At 37.8% G+C, this 20,524-nt stretch overlaps 1 protein-coding gene across 4 annotated transcripts in view; it reads left to right on the top strand.

Moving 5' to 3' along the window:
- Nucleotides 1–2,427: 2,427 nt before the first annotated feature.
- The window catches only part of LOC129282895 (protein phosphatase 1 regulatory subunit 12A-like), a 38,064-nt gene continuing 19,967 nt past the window's right edge, over nt 2,428–20,524 (top strand). The window contains exons 1-3 of one of the 4 annotated variants that reach the window (XM_064114658.1): nt 2,428–2,699; nt 15,654–16,118; nt 17,099–17,131. In XM_064114658.1, the coding sequence (XP_063970728.1) occupies nt 15,984–16,118; nt 17,099–17,131 (168 nt within the window). In that variant the 5' untranslated portion in view covers nt 2,428–2,699; nt 15,654–15,983. Of the gene's footprint in view, nt 2,700–6,587; nt 6,765–7,176; nt 7,305–15,653; nt 16,119–17,098; nt 17,132–20,524 lie in introns of those variants that run through there. The other 3 variants (XM_064114659.1, XM_064114661.1, XM_064114660.1) reach the window with 3 other exon arrangements.

Here is a 20,524-nt window from a genome sequence, read left to right as displayed (position 1 = left end):
AAAATTCTTTAATACGTGCCGTGCTTTCTGGAAGTGATAATTAATCATTTATTTGGTTGATATGGCAACACCCCAAACGTGCTTTTACTGAAGTTAACCTCACATTGTTCTGCATTCTACCAGCAATATCCTGTCAGAGTTTGAAACTTTAAAAAAGGGACTCAAAATCTAAACTGAAAGAAGAGAGAGAGAGAGCGATCCTGATAAAGATCCTAATGTTTTGATGATAAAAATATTTTACATTTCCTTTTTAAAACAGATACCATGTAAGAAGGAACTGAGTTCATCCGTTGGGCCATACATATTGACTTTTAATTTGTTAAAATGTCAAAACACAAAATCTTGGTTTACACTGCAGAGATTCCATGCTGTACCACAATCACTTGTTCATCCATGCTTTACAAAATTTGAAGTTTGATGTTCAGCAATATTTCAAAAAGATTCTGGCATGTTATTGCATGTCAATCCGCAGTATTCCTTTCTATTCACATAAATTCATTGTTAGATCTGATCTCACCCTTGAAAAGGGCTTTCTGACAATTTAGGTTATGGTTTTGACAATAGGGGTATAATACAAAAGAATTGTAAATCTAGCGTGATTCATTATGTATTGTGATCTTATGTATTGATTCAGACTATGCTTGCTGAATGCGTGATATATTTTTTGTGTGCTCTTTTACTATATTGTAATTTTGTTAGGAAAATAGGTGGAAAAGAAGTAATGGTAATGATAACATGATTGTGTTGTTGTAATATAAAATGATGAGGAGGAGGAACAGAAGATGACGAAGGAGAAGAAGACAGAAGAAGAAGACAACGAAGAAGAAGACAGAAGAAGGAAAAGGAGAAGAAGGAGGAAGGAAGGAAGAGGAGGAGAAGAAGAGGAGGATGGGGAGGGAGAGGTAGGATAAGAAAGGAAAAAGGGGAGGTAGAGAAGAGGGCAATTTGATTATGTATGAAAAATGAAGAGTTATGGAGGACAAGAGTGATAGAAATATAAAGTAAAAGAGAAAGTTAAACAACCGACTCTCCCAATGTTCATATGTATTGTCACACTTGTGTGTTCACTCTGTCTGGGTAGAGATAATGCAAGTTTGACTACCGATTTAACTATGTTTTTAATTCATTGTTACCACAGAAATCATGATCCGTAGAGCAAACGGTGTCTCTTTCATTCTTTCACCTCTTGTATATGTCTCCTATTTCTGTCTCTTCCTTCTCCCTCCCTCTATTAATATGATGTCTTTCTTTACCTTTCTTTTGCTCCACCGATCTCTCCTCAGCCTGTCACCCCTTAATATTTGTGTGTCTCTCCTCTCTCCGGATTATCCATATATTTTCTGTATGCCTCTTTTCATCTTTCCTCTCTGTCTTCTCTTCTCTCCTCTCTCTTTCTTTCTCTTCCTGTGTGTGTTTTTCCCTTGCTGTCTTTCACTTTCTCTCTCTCTTTTATCTGATTCATGAATGTAATGGCATCTCTTATTCCCTGTTTATAAACTTCCATTGCCACGTCTCATACATGTCCTTTCTCTCTCTTCTTTTGTGTGTTTTTCCCCTTGTGTCTTTTGCTTTTCTCTCTCTCTTTTATCTGATTCATGAATGTAATATCATCTCTTATTCCCTATAACTTCCATTGCCACAGTCTCAATACCTGTCCTTTCTCTCTCTCTCTCTCTTTCTCCCCCTTGCACTTCTTGCTGCTCTTCTCTTTTGCCTTTTTTCCCCCTCTCTCTCAACAATCATGATCAGCTGCATTTGCCACTCGAGCATTCACATTATACCCCCGGGCTCCTTTTCACGCCATGAATAGGCTGCATAATCAAAGTGATATTTATTGTGTGTGCGAAAGGGACTGCATGGTGGTGGCAGCGGTGGGATCGCCACTGCTATATCACTGCATCTGTTCAAAAGTCTTGTTTTTTCACACATTCTCTCACGAAGGTATCAAATGAATTGGAACCTCCGTAGAATGTTTGAGCTCGACACCTGTATAGCCAGTCCCATCAAGGATGTTCAATGCATACTTGAGATGGAGGAGTAATTTGAAAGAATATAAGACGCCTGAAGATTGCTCAAGTTAGAATTTATATTTGGAAGAACTGTCAGACTGAATAGGCATTGCACAATAGGTGTTTGTGTAAAACATGCACAAATCGGGGTAATCCTTTTAGCACATGTTTGTGAAGTGATTAAAGAGAAGGTTGCCTTTGTGGAATGCCAGATTGGGCCATTGTACCTCTTTCATGATCAGGGGAGGGTTTCACGGAGCACGGTTTCCACTGACAAATTAGCTCTGAGCCAATCGGATGCGAGGATTTCAGTAGCTTATAACAGTTATTAAGTGAGTGGACTACAAGTGATTTGCAGCTAAGGTGATTAAACACATTTCATGTGATCAGCGGAGCAAGTGGATCTCTTTTATTTATTGATTAATGAATTGGAATGGCTTTTGATCGATTTCTGAGCTGCAGCACTTGGATTGTTGTGTCTGGGATTGGCCATCACTGTCTGCATATATTGTCTCATGTTGTCCTGGCATGGAGTAATGAAGAAAATCTTAATTTGTAGGGCAACTGTTTGTTCCTCTGGATTCAATATGTGGGACTACAGTGGATTTATATCGGAGATACATCAGCGAAATACCGTGAACATGTTTTTGGATCTATTATAATTATTGAACTTTTATTCAACATTTTTGCGTAAGGTGACACTGTTAAGGTGTATTTCGGATTATATTCTTTATCTCTGTTTTCATACCAGTGCTTCAGTTTATTTGAAAGGAATTTATAGTTGCAGAGAAAGAAATAAGAGAACATGTGTCATTGGCTATTTGATAATATCTGGGGAGGTTTCATGAAAGGACTTGTCCGACGTTTTATCTGACTAGTCCTGTTATATCTGACAGTTAGCATAGTGATAGTGCTTCTAAGCCAATCAAAATCATGGAAAGTTGTCAGATCTGACAACTTATCGGACAAAAGTGTTCATGAAATGCTCCCCCGATGAGTAATAGGATGGGACTACAGTTGTACATTGTCATCTTTGGAAGTTGAAAATTTAAAAAATCATAGATATGTAAGAACTGCCCGGGGGGGCCACTTCCATTGACGAGTGGATACCATGCACGACCATGCGGTCTCAAAAAGCACCCTAAACACGTATTTTCCATATTCTGAAAATGCACCCCTTAACAAGTATTGGCGTCTGAAACCCTACCCTTAACAAGTATTGGAAACAAAACGATACTCTTGGCAAGTATTCCCTTAAATGTACCCCTAAACAAGTACAGCGATATTGTATTGTTATGTCACGGGTCTCGGTCGTCGGTTTTACCTTTACAGTTTACACACCATTTGGTTTAGTACGGCCCCAGCTTTCACACCTCGCGCAAATTGGACTCTAAACACGTAGTGTTGGGGCAAAAAGGACATCCTTTGTAAAACATTTTAATTTTGTTTTATCATCCCCGCAAATTTAACCCTAAACACGTAGCTTTCCTAGCAAAATAGATACCCTTTTTTCATTATTTTTGTGTTTTTGACACCCTTATCACGTTACGTACGTAACGTGCCCTATCTTGAAAAAGACATCCTTTTTACGTGTTTTTTTGTTCGCGCATGGTATCCACTCGTCAATGTAAGCGGCCCCATTTTTTTTTCGACTTTATTCATTTTTTTGCTTCGATAACAGGCTCTCCAGGAACCTAGTTTGGGGAATGGTTTTATCATTACACCATGTGCATTTTTCATCGAACTGTTTGAAGAAGGCATCGAGGTACCTTACAGAATGAAGCCCTGTGTTAAAGGAGAATGAAACCCTTGAAACCAGCTGAATCCATATCAAAGAGAAAAATCAAAGAAACATATTGTTGAAAGTTTGAGGAAGATTGAATGAATAATAAGAAAGTTATGAGCATTCGAATATTGAGATCACTAGTGCCATGTAGATCCTCCCAACGGCAATGCGACCAAGATCTGTGATATCACACACGTACAACTCCCTCATTACTTTAGTACTTATTTCACTTATATTCTCACTTTTATAGAGTCTATCACAAGGTGAGGTGTTCTCTTTATGAGATGACAAGTACAGAGGTTTCACAACATTATATCATTGATGAATCGTTTGTCATATGATTAGAATGAGCAAAAAGAGATGTTTTGGGGTATATTTTCAGTGTCCAAATGGGAGAGTTGTACGTGTGTGACATCACAGATCTTGGTCGCATTGCCAATGGGAGGATCTCCATAGCATTAGTGATCTCGACATTCAAATGCTCATAACTCTTTTATTGCTAGTCCTATTTTACTCAAAGTTTTGTTGATCTTATTCTTTTATTTTTCTGCTTTCACAAAAGCTAACTTGCTCCAAGAGTTTCATTCTCCTTTAATGAGACTTGCACATTTCTTGTATTTTTTTTTCATATCAAGTTAAGCAAATGGATACCTTAGCAACTCGCTGACAGCTGAAATCAGTTGTGAAATCAATTTTCCGAGAATTTGATCAGTCTAATGTTTTGACAGTGAATGTGTATATCATAGGTGCCTTTAATATCATTTGAGTTGCTCCTCTTGACCAGAGACTTTTTCATTCGATGATGGTCATGCTTCACAAACCTTACCCCTCCCCACCTCATATTTCAAACATCTCATGTTGCCAAGCTAGCATTATTAATCCCATGGATACCTTGTAAATCATTCATGGCTCCAATATCGTGACCAGCTCCTCTTGACGAGAGATTTTCATTACATGAATGATCATACCCCACACCCCACCCTACCCATACCCCACCCCTATCCCATCTCATTTTCCTAACATCTCATGTTGCCAAGGAAGCATTATTGACCCTATGGATGCCTTACTATCATGGAAGCCGTCAATATAATGTGACTATCTCCTCTTGACGAGAGAAATTTTCATTAGATGATGATCATGCTTCACATCCCCACCCCACCCTGCCCCTGCCCCTCCCCCACCCCATACCCATCCGCTTCTTCGTACCCCACCCCTCCCCATCTCATTTTCCTAACATCTCATGTTGCCAAGGAAGCATTATTGACCGTATGGATGCCTTACTATCATGGAAGCCGCCAATATAATGTGACTATCTCCTCTTGACGAGAGAAATTTTCATTAAATGATGATCATGCTTCACATCCCCACCCCACCTATACCTTGCCCCTCCCCCACCCCATACCCGTCCGCTTCTTCGTACCCCACCCCTCTCCATCTCATTTTCCTAATATCTCATGTTGCCAAGGAAGCATTATTGACCCTATGGATGCCTTGTGTATCATACACGCATTGTATATCATAGATGACACCAATATCATGTGACAAGCACCTCTTGACGAGAGACATTTTCATTAGATTCGTGAGTGATCGCCGACACGGTTTGTCGCGTAGGCTCAGATGACCTGAGACGACCTCGCCCTCATATTGGTCATCTGCATGTCTGGACTGTATTCAATTAAGTCCTTTGAATTCAGACATTATTTCATTTCATTAGCATTTAATTAAGTCAGTAATATAACTCGGCGTCTCAAAATCACTTCAAGAAGAAAGCTTATTGATAGGCAGATGAGGGTCAACTTTATTTATCAAGGTCTTGGGAAATCTGTGGTGTGGGTCCTGTAACACAAAGTTTAGCGATTGATCATACAATCAATTGTACATTGTGATCGATGCAATCGATCTTAACAAATATTTTATACAATCATTAAGATCTGTGTAAAGGGGGCTATGGATTTGCTCTTGAATATTTTGTTATCAAATTTTTGCTTGCATCAAGCATCAGAAGATCTGCACATTTGATAGATGGAGCTAAATTAAAAAAGAGGTGAACTTGTTTAAAAAGAGATCTTTTTAACATTTAATTTGTATTACATAGAGAGAAAAAAACATAGAAAAAGCAACAAGAAAAATTTAAACAAAAATATGATCAATGATTGGGAATTGTAAGTGATTGAAGAACAATAAATCCATGTTTATCCACTTTGGAAGAAGAGAAAACCAATTTCTGTTTTTATTACTTTACCTCATAAACTGCCCAAACTGTAATAATTTGAGAGCATTACACGACAATACAGTTGTTTTAGGATTTTTTTTTTTACTGAACACCATTCTAAAATGTTGACTGTCCCTTTAATGAGGAAAGCTAAATCTGTATAATTGTCTTAACTCTTCTGGTCCTTTCATGTAAGTTACATGTATGAGTTAATAATTTTTAAACTGACACCAACTTGGAGGTGTAGGAGTTTATAATTCATATAGTCCTTATCATTAGAGGAAGAAAACTCATATTTCAATTGACACCAATTTTCTTGGCTGTTCTTGAATATTGAAAATGTTTTGCATCAGTGGAGTGAGTCCCTTTAATGAAGATAGCTCAATCTGTGAAACTGTCTTGACCCTTGTCCTTTAATCCCAGCTGTGAGTGGAATGTCTTCCTATCCACCAAGCTTGGGATGATTGAGATTCCAGTCCCATCTGACTCTCATCCCTCTCTCCCCCATCCTTCTCCCCGCATCATCCCTCTCCCGCATCATCCCTCGCATCCCATTAACATGCCACGAGATGCCATCTCAATGCTCCAATAGAAGCACCCTCGCCCATCTCACGCTGCATAGCCGCTTCGCCCACACCACGCCACATTCGAACCTGTCACGCCGCGGCTTCCTCATTGCACATAGGGATTTAGCCCCGCCGAATGTTGTATGGCCCGGATAATCCCCCATCTTTTGATCTGTTGATCCGCGGATTAGGTAATCCATTCGCCCGTCGCCGCGAATCACCGCATCGCCCTCACAGGCACCATACACACTCCCCCCTTACACTCCATGCTTCGGGATAGCTGATCGGAAAGTGGGATACCCCAAGTAACGCTACACCCTTCGGATAATCACATCCTTTCTGCTCTATGGGATTATACCTGACATCTTCGCTTACATGTATTGTCTATCTTCTTGGTAAACAGATCTAACCTTACATCGAAGCTACCTGATCTGACCTTCCCGAAGCACTCTCGTTGCCTTGCGGAGCCAAAGCAGATGCTGACAGCATCAATTTCTTTTGTTGTTCCTCTATGAAGGCTTAATTGATTTTTATTGATCCGTGCATAGAATCCATATGTCATTTTCATGGATCTGTGTGTGATATCTCTCTCTGTGGAATGCTATTGCAACATTTGATTAATCCACGTTCAGATTTGTGATTTAGTGCTTTAGTTCTTCAGTCGTGCGACCTGCATACAACTCATTTTCGATGTCTTGACTCTGGAGTATCCATAGTATTTGCCAGAGAAAGTAATACTTTCTTGGATATCACATTCTCGCGTGGAGTTTTCATTAGATTTACCATAAATTATTATTTTGAGAGATGTTTTAAAATCAAGCTGGAATTATCGTGTGTGGAATAGCAAGTTCTGTATCCACTGGTCACCATTGAGCTGTGATCATGTATGATTTGTGTCATTACTTCATTTGTCTCGTGACATTTGTTGAGTTAATATTAGCATGTGTTTATTCAGTATTCACTGCAATTCTGCTATCAAACAATATTATTCCTAAGCCATTCATTGGAGGTTGTGGTTTTTGCTCTTGTACTGTAGTTCTTCAAATATACAGGAATAAATGTCACCTTTTTTTTCTCCGATGTCTGGAGAGTATATTGGATACTGAGAGAAAAGGTGCAAATTTCTGAGGATTAATTTGATATTGTTGCTTTTCACATGTTTCTAGAGCTATTTGAATAGTTAATCTTTGTTTATTTTTTAATTTTGAATAATGTTGTAAATCGGATCAAAAATCAGATCGAAAATCGGATCGGCAGTTAAGCTTCTAAAATCGAAATCGAATCGAAAATCGAATCGGCGATGTTTAAAAACAAAGGAATACATCAAAATGTTGTTCGCGGTCGCGCGCATCTTCCTGACAAAGACACAAAGACGAATGCATTGGAATGGAAGTCGCCAACATGCGCGATCGTTTGGAACATGTTTTAAAGCCAGGGGTTTTGAGGTGTTATTGCTTTAAAATAAACCGAGTGATTTTTATTAGAAAGATAAACGAAAGACGCATCTTCCGAGCAAAGGCGCAAAGGAAAATAAAATGAAAATATTTCTCATAGATCACAGGTTAATGAACGATCGGCGGGACATCTTTTAGAAGTATTTTAGGTGCTAGCGATTTAGAATTATTGGAATGATCTCTTACGACGCATCATCTTAAAGTCGCAAGTGCAATTAAAATGAAGTAGACGACGCAAGCACACACGATGATTTGAAATATGTTATTAAAATGTTTTGGGTAGCTAGCGTTTTCAAATCAATTTGAAGTTCACGGCGGGGTCCGCTATCACCACGAGGTTGAAGAGAAGATGTCTATCATCATAAAGGGGGTAAGAGAGTAGCGCAGTGAGCTCCGTCAGAAGCACGATCTTTAAAAGTTCACGGCGGGGTCCGCTATCACCACGAGGTTGAAAATAAAATGTAAATCATCATAAACGATGTAAGAGAGTAACGCAATGAGCTCCGTCAATAGTACGACCTTTCAAAGTTCACGGCGGCATCCGCTATCACCACGAGGTTGAAAATAAAATGTATATCATCATAAACGATGTAAGAGAGTAACGCAATAAGCTCCGTCAATAGTACAGTCTTTAAAAGTTTCTGGCGGGGTCCGCTATCACCACGAGGTTGAAGAGAAGATTTATATCATTATAAACGATGTAAGAGAGTAGCGCAGTGAGCTCCGTCGGTAATACGACCTTTCAAAGTTCACGGCGGCTTCCGCTATCACCACGAGGTTGAAAATAAAATGAATATCATCATAAACGATGTAAGAGAGTAACGCAATAAGCTCCGTCAGTAGCACGATCTTTAAAAGTTCACGGCGGGGTCCGCTATCACCACGAGGTTGAAAATAAAATGTAAATCATCATAAACGATGTAAGAGAGTAACGCAATGAGCTCCGTCAATAGTACGACCTTTCAAAGTTCATGGCGGGGTCCGCTATCACCACGAGGTTGAAAATAAAATGTAAATCATCATAAACGATGTAAGAGAGTAACGCAATGAGCTCCGTCAATAGTATAGTCTTTAAAAGTTTCTGGCGGGGTCCGCTATCACCACGAGGTTGAAGAGAAGATTTATATCATTATAAACGATGTAAGAGAGTAGCGCAGTGAGCTCCGTCGGTAATACGACCTTTCAAAGTTCACGGCGGCTTCTGCTATCACCACGAGGTTGAAAATAAAATGAATATCATCATAAACGATGTAAGAGAGTAACGCAATAAGCTCCGTCAGTAGCACGATCTTTAAAAGTTCACGGCGGGGTCCGCTATCACCACGAGGTTGAAAATAAAATGTAAATCATCATAAACGATGTAAGAGAGTAACGCAATGAGCTCCGTCAATAGTACGACCTTTCAAAGTTCACGGCGGCATCCGCTATCACCACGAGGTTGAAAAAAAAATGTTTATCATTATAAACGATGTAAGAGAGTAACGCAATAAGCTCCGTCAGTAGCACGATCTTTAAAAGTTCACGGCGGGGTCCGCTATCACCACGAGGTTGAAAATAAAATGAAAAATCATCATAAACGATGTAAGAGAGTAACGCAATAAGCTCCGTCAATAGTACGATCTTTAAAAGTTCACGGCGGGGTCCGCTATCACCACGAGGTTGAAAATAAAATGTAAATCATCATAAACGATGTAAGAGAGTAACGCAATGAGCTCCGTCAATAGTACGACCTTTCAAAGTTCACGGCGGCATCCGCTATCACCACGAGGTTGAAAATAAAATGTATATCATTATAAACGATGTAAGAGAGTAACGCAATAAGCTCCGTCAGTAGCACGATCTTTAAAAGTTCACGGCGGGGTCCGCTATCACCACGAGGTTGAAGAGAAGATTTATATCATTATAAAAGGGGGTAAGAGAGTAGCGCAGTGAGCTCCGTCGGTAATACGACCTTTCAAAGTTCACGACGGCATCCGCTATCACCACGAGGTTGAAAATAAAATGTATATAATCATAAACGATGTAAGAGAGTAACGCAGTGAGCTCCGTCGGTAATACGACCTTTCAAAGTTCACGGCGGCATCCGCTATCACCATGAGTTGGAAGAGAAGATATCTATCCCCTTAAACATTGCCATAGATAATACCGCGACTTTCTCCCTGAATAATGCGACCTCTAAATAGCTAGCACCTCAAAAACAATCTTGAAATATGTTCTGAGCGATCACGCACTGTAACCAGATCTACGCCGATTTTTTATTTTCGATTTTTTCCTTCAAGGGGCATGATCGAAGATCGGCAAGTGATTGCCGATTGTGGTGAAATCGAATGGAATCGGTTGCCGATTGCAAAATCGGTTACAAGCTTAATTTTGAAGAAATTTTGGCAAAAAAGTTATATCTCGTCCTGCATTGCACTCTGTACAATCATTACTGTTTGGTTATACCTTTATTCTTAAAGGGGGACTTAACTGTGTGTGGTCTCTCATTGACTGTGTGTTATAAATACATAGTCTTAGAATATACGTTTTCAGATATCTACTAATACTACAGAGAATAAATTGACCTATAATTGTATTTGTATAGAGGAAGTGAGGAACTAAAATGTTTTGAGAGGAAAAGTAATTGTTTTGCTACTTGGTAGCATAATTAGTGCAGTATAAATGTATTGAGTAGTTAATTAGCATGTTATCATTCAAGTGGGTCTATATTACTAGACTACACTAGCATTATGGGTCAGGAAACTGGCCAGGTATGAGTAGTTGAGGACTCGAGATGGAGCTATTTGTTTGTATCTGCTTCAAGGTGTCTCTCTGGTTAATTTGTCTGTTCTTTTTTATGCCTATATATCGGATTTGTGGAAACAAGTATTGGATATATATCATTTGTACAAGTTATTTTCAAGAACTATTTCCAAATATTATCATTGTTGACTTTGTGAAAATTTTCAAGCTGTTAGACCAGCTGAAGTTTTCTATAGGGAAATCACATTCCATGTGTTTCTGAAACTTTGTTAATTTGCCTCATGGGCTCATTTGTCTTGCGCTAATTGCATCTCGCCTGACACTCATTTGTATTTCCTTAATTATTGCTGAGACAAACCGGAGACTCGTTTAAGGGTATCCAGAGGAACGTTTCCTTGTGCCCCATAAAAAGACCAATCAAAGTCCTCACTGTAACACTCTGGCTATATCTCTTGGATAACTTAGGTGTCTCAAGGAGTTCCTTCAGGACTTTGTTGGATTTCTATGATATGTATTCCAAGAAATGCTTCCTCACATCAACAACAACAATAGAGTCCTCACTGTTATCCTCTCTCTTGGGTAACCAGGTTGTCTCAAGATATTCCTTCCGGACTATAGTGGATAAGTATGCTATGTATTCCATGGATTTCTTCTTGGTACCTTTAATATATCAACACCTATTGAAGTTCCTGCTGTCTTTTGGAAAATTAGGTTGTCTCAAGAAATTCCTCCAGGATTTTGATTGATTTGTATGCCATGTGTACCATGATGGGTCTTGTCTTAATGGGATATATCTACCTGACTGGCATGAAAGCATGGACATCCATTGACTGATGTCTTTACAGCCTTTCTGAGGGATTTAGTGAGGAACACCTTTTAAAGGACACTAGGCCTGGGTATCGTCTCAAAAGACCGCTGCACCCACTGAGTTATCTCATACTCTTCAATGTAATAACACTTTTCTTTCTTTTGCATTGTGGTTCAATGGACTCAAGGTATTTTCGCCTAATTATGTAGAAAACTGGTGTCATTGATTTTCTGCCAGTGATGGTGCTTTTATAATTAATGTGTTCTGTGTGAAACACCCTCCTGACTTGAAACATTGGTACATGAGATGTCTTTAGTTATTCTCAAGAACTCACTGGTCTGTTTTTGGAAGAAGACCCTTATTAAGGTCATAATAAGTACAGGTCACTGGGGAGCTTTTCACAAAGCCTTCTAGTACTTGTTTCCACTGACTACTGTTATATAAGCTAGTGGAATCCTTGCATATGATTAGCTGAGAGCTAATTTGTCAGTGAAAAATCATGTTTCATGAAATGCCTCTCTCTTGCAAGGAGCCAACAAATTATCCTGTTTATCAGACATGTGTCTATTCTTCTGCGCTAATTGAAGGCTACAAAGGGTTTGATAGCGTGGAACTATTTCATCCTTCACTCCATTGGTGTACGCATTTTCCAGCCTTGCAGATGCATTCAAGAAAAACATTCCATTTTGATAGAATTCAGTACCTGTTGGCCCATAAAAACTAACCGGGGGTTAATACTTAAAATTACTGTTAAGTACTCAGGTGATGCTAATGATTCAATGCATTTGTATATTGTCATATATATGTGCCTTTAAATGATGCAGACTCTTTCAATACAGTATAAAACGCTGGTTAAAATTATACACAATGCTGTTAACTGTATAAACCTTACTGTAGTGGGTGTGTCGTGGTCTAGTGGTTCTGACTCTCGTCTTTCAAACAGAGGGTCGTGGGTTCGAATCCTAGCCATGGTGTGTTACTGTTTTCCTTCAGCAAGAAATTTATCCACACTGTGCTGCTCTCGACCCAGTTGAGGGGAATGGGTACCCGGCAGGATTAATTCCTTGCATGCACTGAGCACTGGTGATGGTAGCTCGAGCTAAAGCCAGGGTGAAAATAGCAAGCGCTTTGTATCAGGCAAAAAGCACTATATAAATCCAGCTATTATTATTATTATTAGTTGTTTAACAGTTTAAACAACCATGCTTAATTCATTGAGAATTAAACATTGTTGCTCAAGATTTTAAATACTTGTTAACACCAACCACTGTAAGGTTCATATAGTTGGCAGTGTTGTATAAAAAAAAAAATTAAACAGCATTTTTACTGTGTAAGCTTTTGAATATTTGGAGGAACATTGAAGTCTTGAGAGTGCAGTTTGAGGTTCTTCAAATTGTGAATTTCGCAGAGAGACCATTGCTTTTTAGATTTCTGGAAGGAGATAAAAAGATTCCTTCATTTTGCTTGGCTATACCTTTTCAAAGTAATCCTTTGAAAGTGTATTGGGAGGCAATCTCTATTGTGAGAGTAGTGTGGAAAGATCATTGATATTGTCACAATATTGTTAACTTCAAGCCAGGGTTATCATGCATGTATTGCTTTATGGTGACACAACATTTGCTTCTGCGACATATGCTCCGGTCTTGATGTCTCAGGGGGCATAGGGTTCGTGTTAAGATTGTAATAAAGCTTTTGGTTCAGAAAAATGTCTTAATAAGGATTAGGGTTTATTTAGTTTTAGAGGTTAGGTTTTATGCTTGGCTTAACGTGCAGATTTTCCAACGCAGCAATTGCCGCTGGAGCAAATGTCATGGAACTGCTTGTAAGTCTAACCTAGCCATTTACAAACTATTCTGTGGGCCCTTTGCACTATTGAGATGCAATCAATTGTAAAATCAAATACAACTTTGATTTAAACCAATGAACATTGCCCTATGAAACCTGTGTTTGATTATTTTAGTTGCTATCAATACACCTCTTTCTGATCACTTATTTCTTTCTGTTGAATTAGTATCATTGATAACAATATTTATGTAAATATTGGGACTTTACACATTCCAAACATGTATTAGATACAATTGTTGATAATGTATCTTTGCAAATTCTCAAGTTCTCTGTAAAAAAAAAATGTTTTCATTTGTTTTGGTTTGTCTTTTTTTATGAAGCCTTGTAGCCAGATTTATGGAGAATATAAAGTTACATGTATATTTTGTATTTGATTTATTTTTTTTTAAACATGGATGTGATACAAACCTAAATTCCCACAAATTCTAAACTTCATGCTAAAAGGCTCAAGAAAAATTGTGAAATACAACCACAGAACTACATTTTTTTAGTGATTTTTGTAGTGGATTATTAATGAAAACTCAAGATTCATCTTGAAACATTTTTTTTTTCTCAAATTATTGGAGTGATTGTTGCAAGGAAAGTTGATATCATTGCAGGAAGTTGTTGATTAAGTTTGTGAGAATCCATACATGTGTCTTCCAGGAATTTGGCAAGAAATGTTTGCCAGCATGTAGCAATAACGTTTGGATCATCAAAAGTAGGTCAGTGTTTTGAACCCCTTCATGCTTTCATAAAGGAAGGAAGTCTGATGATTGGAGTTATTTAGTGAGTGTGGAAATTGCAATCCAATTATTTTTGTGACAACCATCAAGTACCTTCTCATTTCTTTGTGGTGGTGAAGAGCTGTTGCATTACCAATTCTTCAAATGTACAGACGGCTACAATGTAAATAATGTAGCAATGACTTCGGTTGTATACCATTTGTTGTATGATTGTTGTGATTTCAAATTTAGGACCTTCTTTTTTTCTTTGTGATGGTGAAGAGCTTTTGCATTACCAATTCCTCAAATGTAGAAAGATGGCTACAATGTAGACTGTGATGTAGCAACGACTTCAGTCGTATACCATATGTTGTATGATTGTTGTGATTTCAAATTAAGGACCTCCTTTTTTCTTTGTGATGGTGAAGAGCTTTTGCATCACCAGTTCCTCAAATGTAGAAAGGTGGCTACAATGTAGATCGTGATGTAGCAATGAATTCAGTTGTTTACATACCGTGTGTTGTAGCCATTCAGTTGTATACCATTTGTTGTGACAACATTGTTGTCCGTTCACCTGAGGCAATTGAATCACCTTTGGATCATAAATATCTTTTTATAACCTGTGATTATTCTGCCTACTTCTTGTAACTTGCAAGGTTTTCTGGGGACCTTTTCATGATAGTTGTCAGCAGTGACAAGTTGTCTTTCTGGAACGGTTACCATAGTAACAGTCAGAGGCCAGTGCTTCTCAGCCAATCAAAACCAACTATTTCACTGTAGTAGTCGATGCCGATGATAAAGTCAGTGCTGGCAAACTTTCCTACATGCCCCTGTTCTTGGAGCGTGTGTAGGAACTATGGCACCAGTGGTCACCGTGACTGCAATCGATCTGCTTGATGTTGTCATTGGACCCTGCTAGAAGCGCTCATTACGCTTGTCACTCAATCAAAGTCACCAGACACTCTGTTGGGACCAGGTGTACGTCTTGAGGCACCAATTATCACATTAACTGTACTTACCCTTAGATATCACATATTTATGAAGGATACACTGAAACCTGTCATTACGTCAATCAAGGCACGTACACACGGATTTGACTTGCCTGGAAGTACCACGTGCACAGGAAATTGATGTCGTTTGAGCGGCAACCCCACGTTTCCTCCCAGTGTTTCTTCAAGAGTGCTTGCTTGACTCCCTTTCTAATTGTGGCATTAAGTCTCGGTAAACTCCACATGCACAGCTTGTGGTACAATTGTTATTGACAGCCGAGACATTTTTTTCCCGAACAGTTCATTTCTGGGTGAACACGAAAATATATTATTGCCAGTAGCCTTTGGAGTTCAAACTGATGCTGGACAATCTAGTCTTTGATAGGGTCAGGTCATTGGTTTGATGCATGTGCCTGCTTCTGTTAAGCATTGGAGATTTGAGAGGTATCAACTGGAATCACTCTCGACTGTCCAAGCTATAGTTGGAATGATTCCTTCATCCTTGATTGTGTGGTTACACATCTAATTTCATCTTTAGACTAGGAGTCCGATGTAAACATTGAACTTGATCTGTTCATGTAGTCATATCAACCCTCAACGGATCTTTACCTGTGGGACTTGTGACACAGTTTTGGATTGGGGTTCTTCATAGCCAGTACAGGATACCAATATCCCTCCATCAAAGTCCAGTATGATGGTATGCTGATCGCAAAAGAACTATAACCTCAAGAACCTTGAGAGTTTAAATGGAATATTAACATTTTTGTGGAGACCCGACTGTCATTTTGGAAGTTACCAAAGGCATCGTATTTGTGATATTTGCCCATATTTGGATTAAGCTTCAATCTTGCCAAGGATTGTTACAACCATGTCGTACGGAGGCTACGGCCGCTACGGCTCAGGGAGCTCCGGATCCTCCTATACTCCTGGTAGTGGATCCAGGTATGGATCTGGAACAGGGAGCCGACTAGGTTCCACAGGGAGCTATACTCCAACATCATCAGTAAGCTGCTTTTCTTTCACACTCTTTCATCTGTCTCCCCCTCTCTCTCTCTCTGATGAAATCATGAAATGTGTTATTCTTGAATAAATGCAAGTTTTGAAGTTCGGAATTTTAATCATCTAAATTGTATCTTTTATTGTACCAGGTGGGTGTTTCATAAAGCTGTTGGCAAGTTAAAACGGACTTTAAGAATGACTGGTGAACCTTTCTCACGTGCTAAGTAATCACCAATGAACATTTAACGGTGAATATCATTTACCACAAAGGATCACCAGTTGTTCTTGAAGTCACTCTGAACTTACAAACAGCTTTATGAAATGGCCCCCCGGTAATTAAACTTTTAACCTTTTAAGAATACAAGGACGTGACTAGAAAAACTCTGATGTAATAATTGTAAATCATGTATATGGGGCTACCTACATGTATAACGTGGTGTGTTTATTGATTTTGTTTTTGTTTGAGCAATCAGTCAATGTTAGTGTTTCTGAATTATATTTGTATTCACTGTTGTGATTTGAAACGTACATATACTTTTTTGAATATGCGCATATATAATATGTGTGCTTTGTAGATCTTTAGTTTTAGTAGAATGGTAGAAGCAGTAGGCAAATTTTAAAATGTGCTGCTTCCAGAAGTAGGCATTGTGGTGAAAAAGTATGTTTCTCAGTGTAATATATTTTGTAGAAATTGTAAAATGCAATATGTGTATAATCTAATAATCCCCTTTTTGTTTTGCAGTGGGAATACAAAGCCATTTTCTCATCCCCAATTTTTTTTTTCCGTTTACAAACAGGATAACAACGATCAGTTAATTATCAAGCTCTTCGTTTACCCTCCACAGTGTTTTCAGTTCTTTATCGAATGCAATATTCTTGCCTCAACTATAACAGCAGTGCGTGTGTCACACGCATTGCCGTCTTTGGTATATCCGTGTTTGTAAATTAAAAATCTGTAATCTGAAATGCCTTTTTCCCCCTCAGAGTCGCCGACCATCTCCTCTGTATTCCTCTTATGTAAGCATACCCGACAATTTCCTTTCAACAATTATTTTACACCTCCACTGTCTATGTCAACACCTCGTGTATATATATATATATATAATCCTCGCTATCCTCTCGTTCGTGTCTAGTCTGTGTTCCATACTGAATGTCTTATTTAACCAACATTACATCAGTTAATACTCTATGCAGTCATTTATCAGTGGTTCTGTGTCTACACTCTCAGAATTTTTAACCAACCATTATTAAAGTTGGTTCGAATTCAATCTTACCAACTGTTGGTTAAAACAACGTTGTATGCAAACTGAATTGGTGTTTGTCATAACCAACAATTGGTTACAACAAAGTACAACAAAGTTGCATGCAAAATGAATTTGGTTTGTTTTAACCAACAGTTAGTAATATTTTAATCAGCTTTGGGTTGGTTAAAAATTAAACTGAGTGTATTAGTTATCATATAACTACATCATTCCTCATTGGTAAATTGTTTGTGTTTATTTATTCATTAGGTATACATATATAAGTTGAGAATAAACAAGTTCTAGTATAAATCATTCTCAATCTAGTTTGTACATTGCGTAATTCAAATTTGAGACATTCAGCGTGAGACACATCTAACTGTTGTTACCCTATGCTTTGTATCTGACCTTTTGCATCTAAAGGCGTTTAGAGGCTGTTAAATTGTCAGTGCATTGCTGCTTTCTGGGCTTAGAACCTAAAAGAACTAATTCTGTTAAATTACTTGACAATAATAATAATATGCAACAGTTATATAGCACCTCATTCAATGTTTCTAGCGCTGCATACTATTACCCCGGCTTTAGCATGGCTATCCTGATCATGCGCTTGAGCATTCAAGGAAATCCTACCGGATTCCCATTTACAACACCTGGGTGTAGAGTGGCAAATGTACATAAACGCCTTTCCAAATGATACTTTTACTGATTTCTTTTTATCGACGTCAATTCAGTGCTGGTTTTCATACCCAAAACTGCCACTGGACATTCGTCAATAAAAAGAAAACAACTAATGCAAGACGGGAGTCATTTTCTGCATCAGACTCATAAAAGGAAAAGACAAATGCTGCAGCCTGTGTCTAAATTAGAGGCTATATGATGATGTAAAACAAACAACATTCAATCCTAGGAATAATTTTTAGTCAATTGCAAGAAATATTCAGATTTTCCGTCATCCAACAACAATAAAAAAAAAAATGCTTCTGAACCACTGTGTTTTGGGGTAACTTAACCATCCAAAAATGTTAATTGTAGACTCTGCCAATTCTTTTTTTTATTTGTTAGAATTTTTTAATATCTCAAGTTAGATGTAAACCTCGTACAGAACTTTAGCCTTAGTGTCAATCGAGAAGTATTGTATCCAAGCCTGCATCTGTTATAATATGCGATTATAATATTTTCAGTTTCATATATGTATATCATTGGGACATCTTAATCACTTCAATACTTAACTTATGAACACAGTATGTAATCCCTTTCCTTAGTTGATAATCTGAATGTAGTTCACTTTGTCTTATTCATACATAGTGCCATGTGAATGTACATGTATTGTATAATGTCATATTGATTGAATATTATACAAGTAGCAATCAGTATTCATCTTATCATAGTCATATGTTCATATGAAATTTATGCAATTTGTGGTGAACAATAAACATTCACATAGTGATTAGGTGGACAAGTTATTATGCAAATAATGCACTTCATTGAGGGTGTCATCAAGAAAAGCATGCACAAAGTACCTTTGAAACAGGTCTCATACTGTTTCAAAGATACCAAGTGTGTGTGATTATTCTGATGCCGAGCAAAATGATGTGCATTATTTGTTTTATAAGATAGTGATGTGGGTCCTTGTTATTTGATAAACCATCCTTGTCTCAAAACTATGACCAGTCAATAGAATGAGTCATTAATATCAGTCATTAGCAAATTTTACTGTTAACTAGGGAAAATATATGACCGGTCATGTGATTTATATCAGCCAATCATATGATTAGGATCCATATCACTATTCTATAATGGGCTATATGCTTCATGACAGAGTCACATTCACATTGGTAGGGTACACGGTGCATCAGTCATTTAATATGGTACATTCCCATTAGAATGCATTGCTTATGAAGTTATGTAGAAAGTTCATTCGAACTTGTGGTATAGATAATTAGATATCAATTATCATGTAGAAAATATTTATACTCCAACACATGTATCATTTGAGCATTATTTGTACCTAGTTTGTTAGATATGAATATTTATTAAGTCAAAGTGTTGATGCATATTCATGGGTATTTGATAAATGGTATGCATGCATTTTGTGTGGTAAGTCCTGGGAATGACTGTTCAACTCTTGTTTGAGCCAAGTTTTGAAATTCAATAGACAAATTTGTTCTTAAATCAAATAGTAATTATAGATGAAATTACTTTGCAAAACTACTTTTCACAGTTGCATTGCATATTTTTCCATCTCTTCCTAAAGATGTCCCATAGATGATACCGTTAACATGACCCCGGGTTTATTAATCCCCTTAATTAGATTTGTTCGCTATAATCTAATTATTGTAAGCTTATTATGGGCGTATAAGTCTTTGAATAATTTTGTTCATTTACAATCTTGTAATGTATCAACCACTCTTCTGTGGTTTACAACATACCATATCATTATCCCTGGCTGGAGATATAAAGCTGCCATATTAGATAGATATATGCTAAATCGTTCAAGGGGCATCTCTGCTCAGCCAACCACAAAGTACTTTATCCCACTTGATTACAGACATGACCTAGTTCTTTACAGCACAGTATGACAGGTTTAAAAAAGCAACTTTTCAAATTGGGTGATCAAAGAAAATACAAAGAGCACCGGTAAATACATAGTGTCAGATTCCTCGAGTTGAGTAAATGTTATGAAAAGAAAAAGGAATATCTCTCTTACGTATCAAAATAAAACTAATCGAGGATTTACCTTTTAATATCTAAAGGAAGTTTAAAGGGAAAGTTCATCCTTTGGGTGCTGAACAGAATACTTAAACTGCCATGTTTTATTTATGTCATTATTAAGGGAAGAATGTCATTCTAAATGGGTCCACGTCGAGCAATTACTCTTGAAATACCCTGATGTTTTTAATAGTAATAATTAGGGAAAAAGTTGAAAGGTTTGAGCAAAAAAATTGAACTGGAGATTTTGGTCAGAACTGCACTTGGTTCCATTCTACATGCCTGTGCATCACAACTTCCTTGGTGGAATGTTTGTGAATTTCTTTTCTGCAAATCTCGTCAACAATACCCACATCATGTATTTCATTATTCAATTGATGATACTTTCTAAATTGCTTTGAATTATTTTCATTCATTTGAAAATCACATGATCAAGTCTAAATTTTACCTTAAATCTGCA

This window comes from Lytechinus pictus, unplaced genomic scaffold, assembly GCF_037042905.1.
Source record: "Lytechinus pictus isolate F3 Inbred unplaced genomic scaffold, Lp3.0 scaffold_20, whole genome shotgun sequence".
NCBI lineage: Eukaryota > Metazoa > Echinodermata > Echinoidea > Temnopleuroida > Toxopneustidae > Lytechinus > Lytechinus pictus.
The sequence above is the reverse complement of the archived record's forward strand: the minus strand, read 5'-3'. Positions and strand labels throughout refer to the sequence as shown.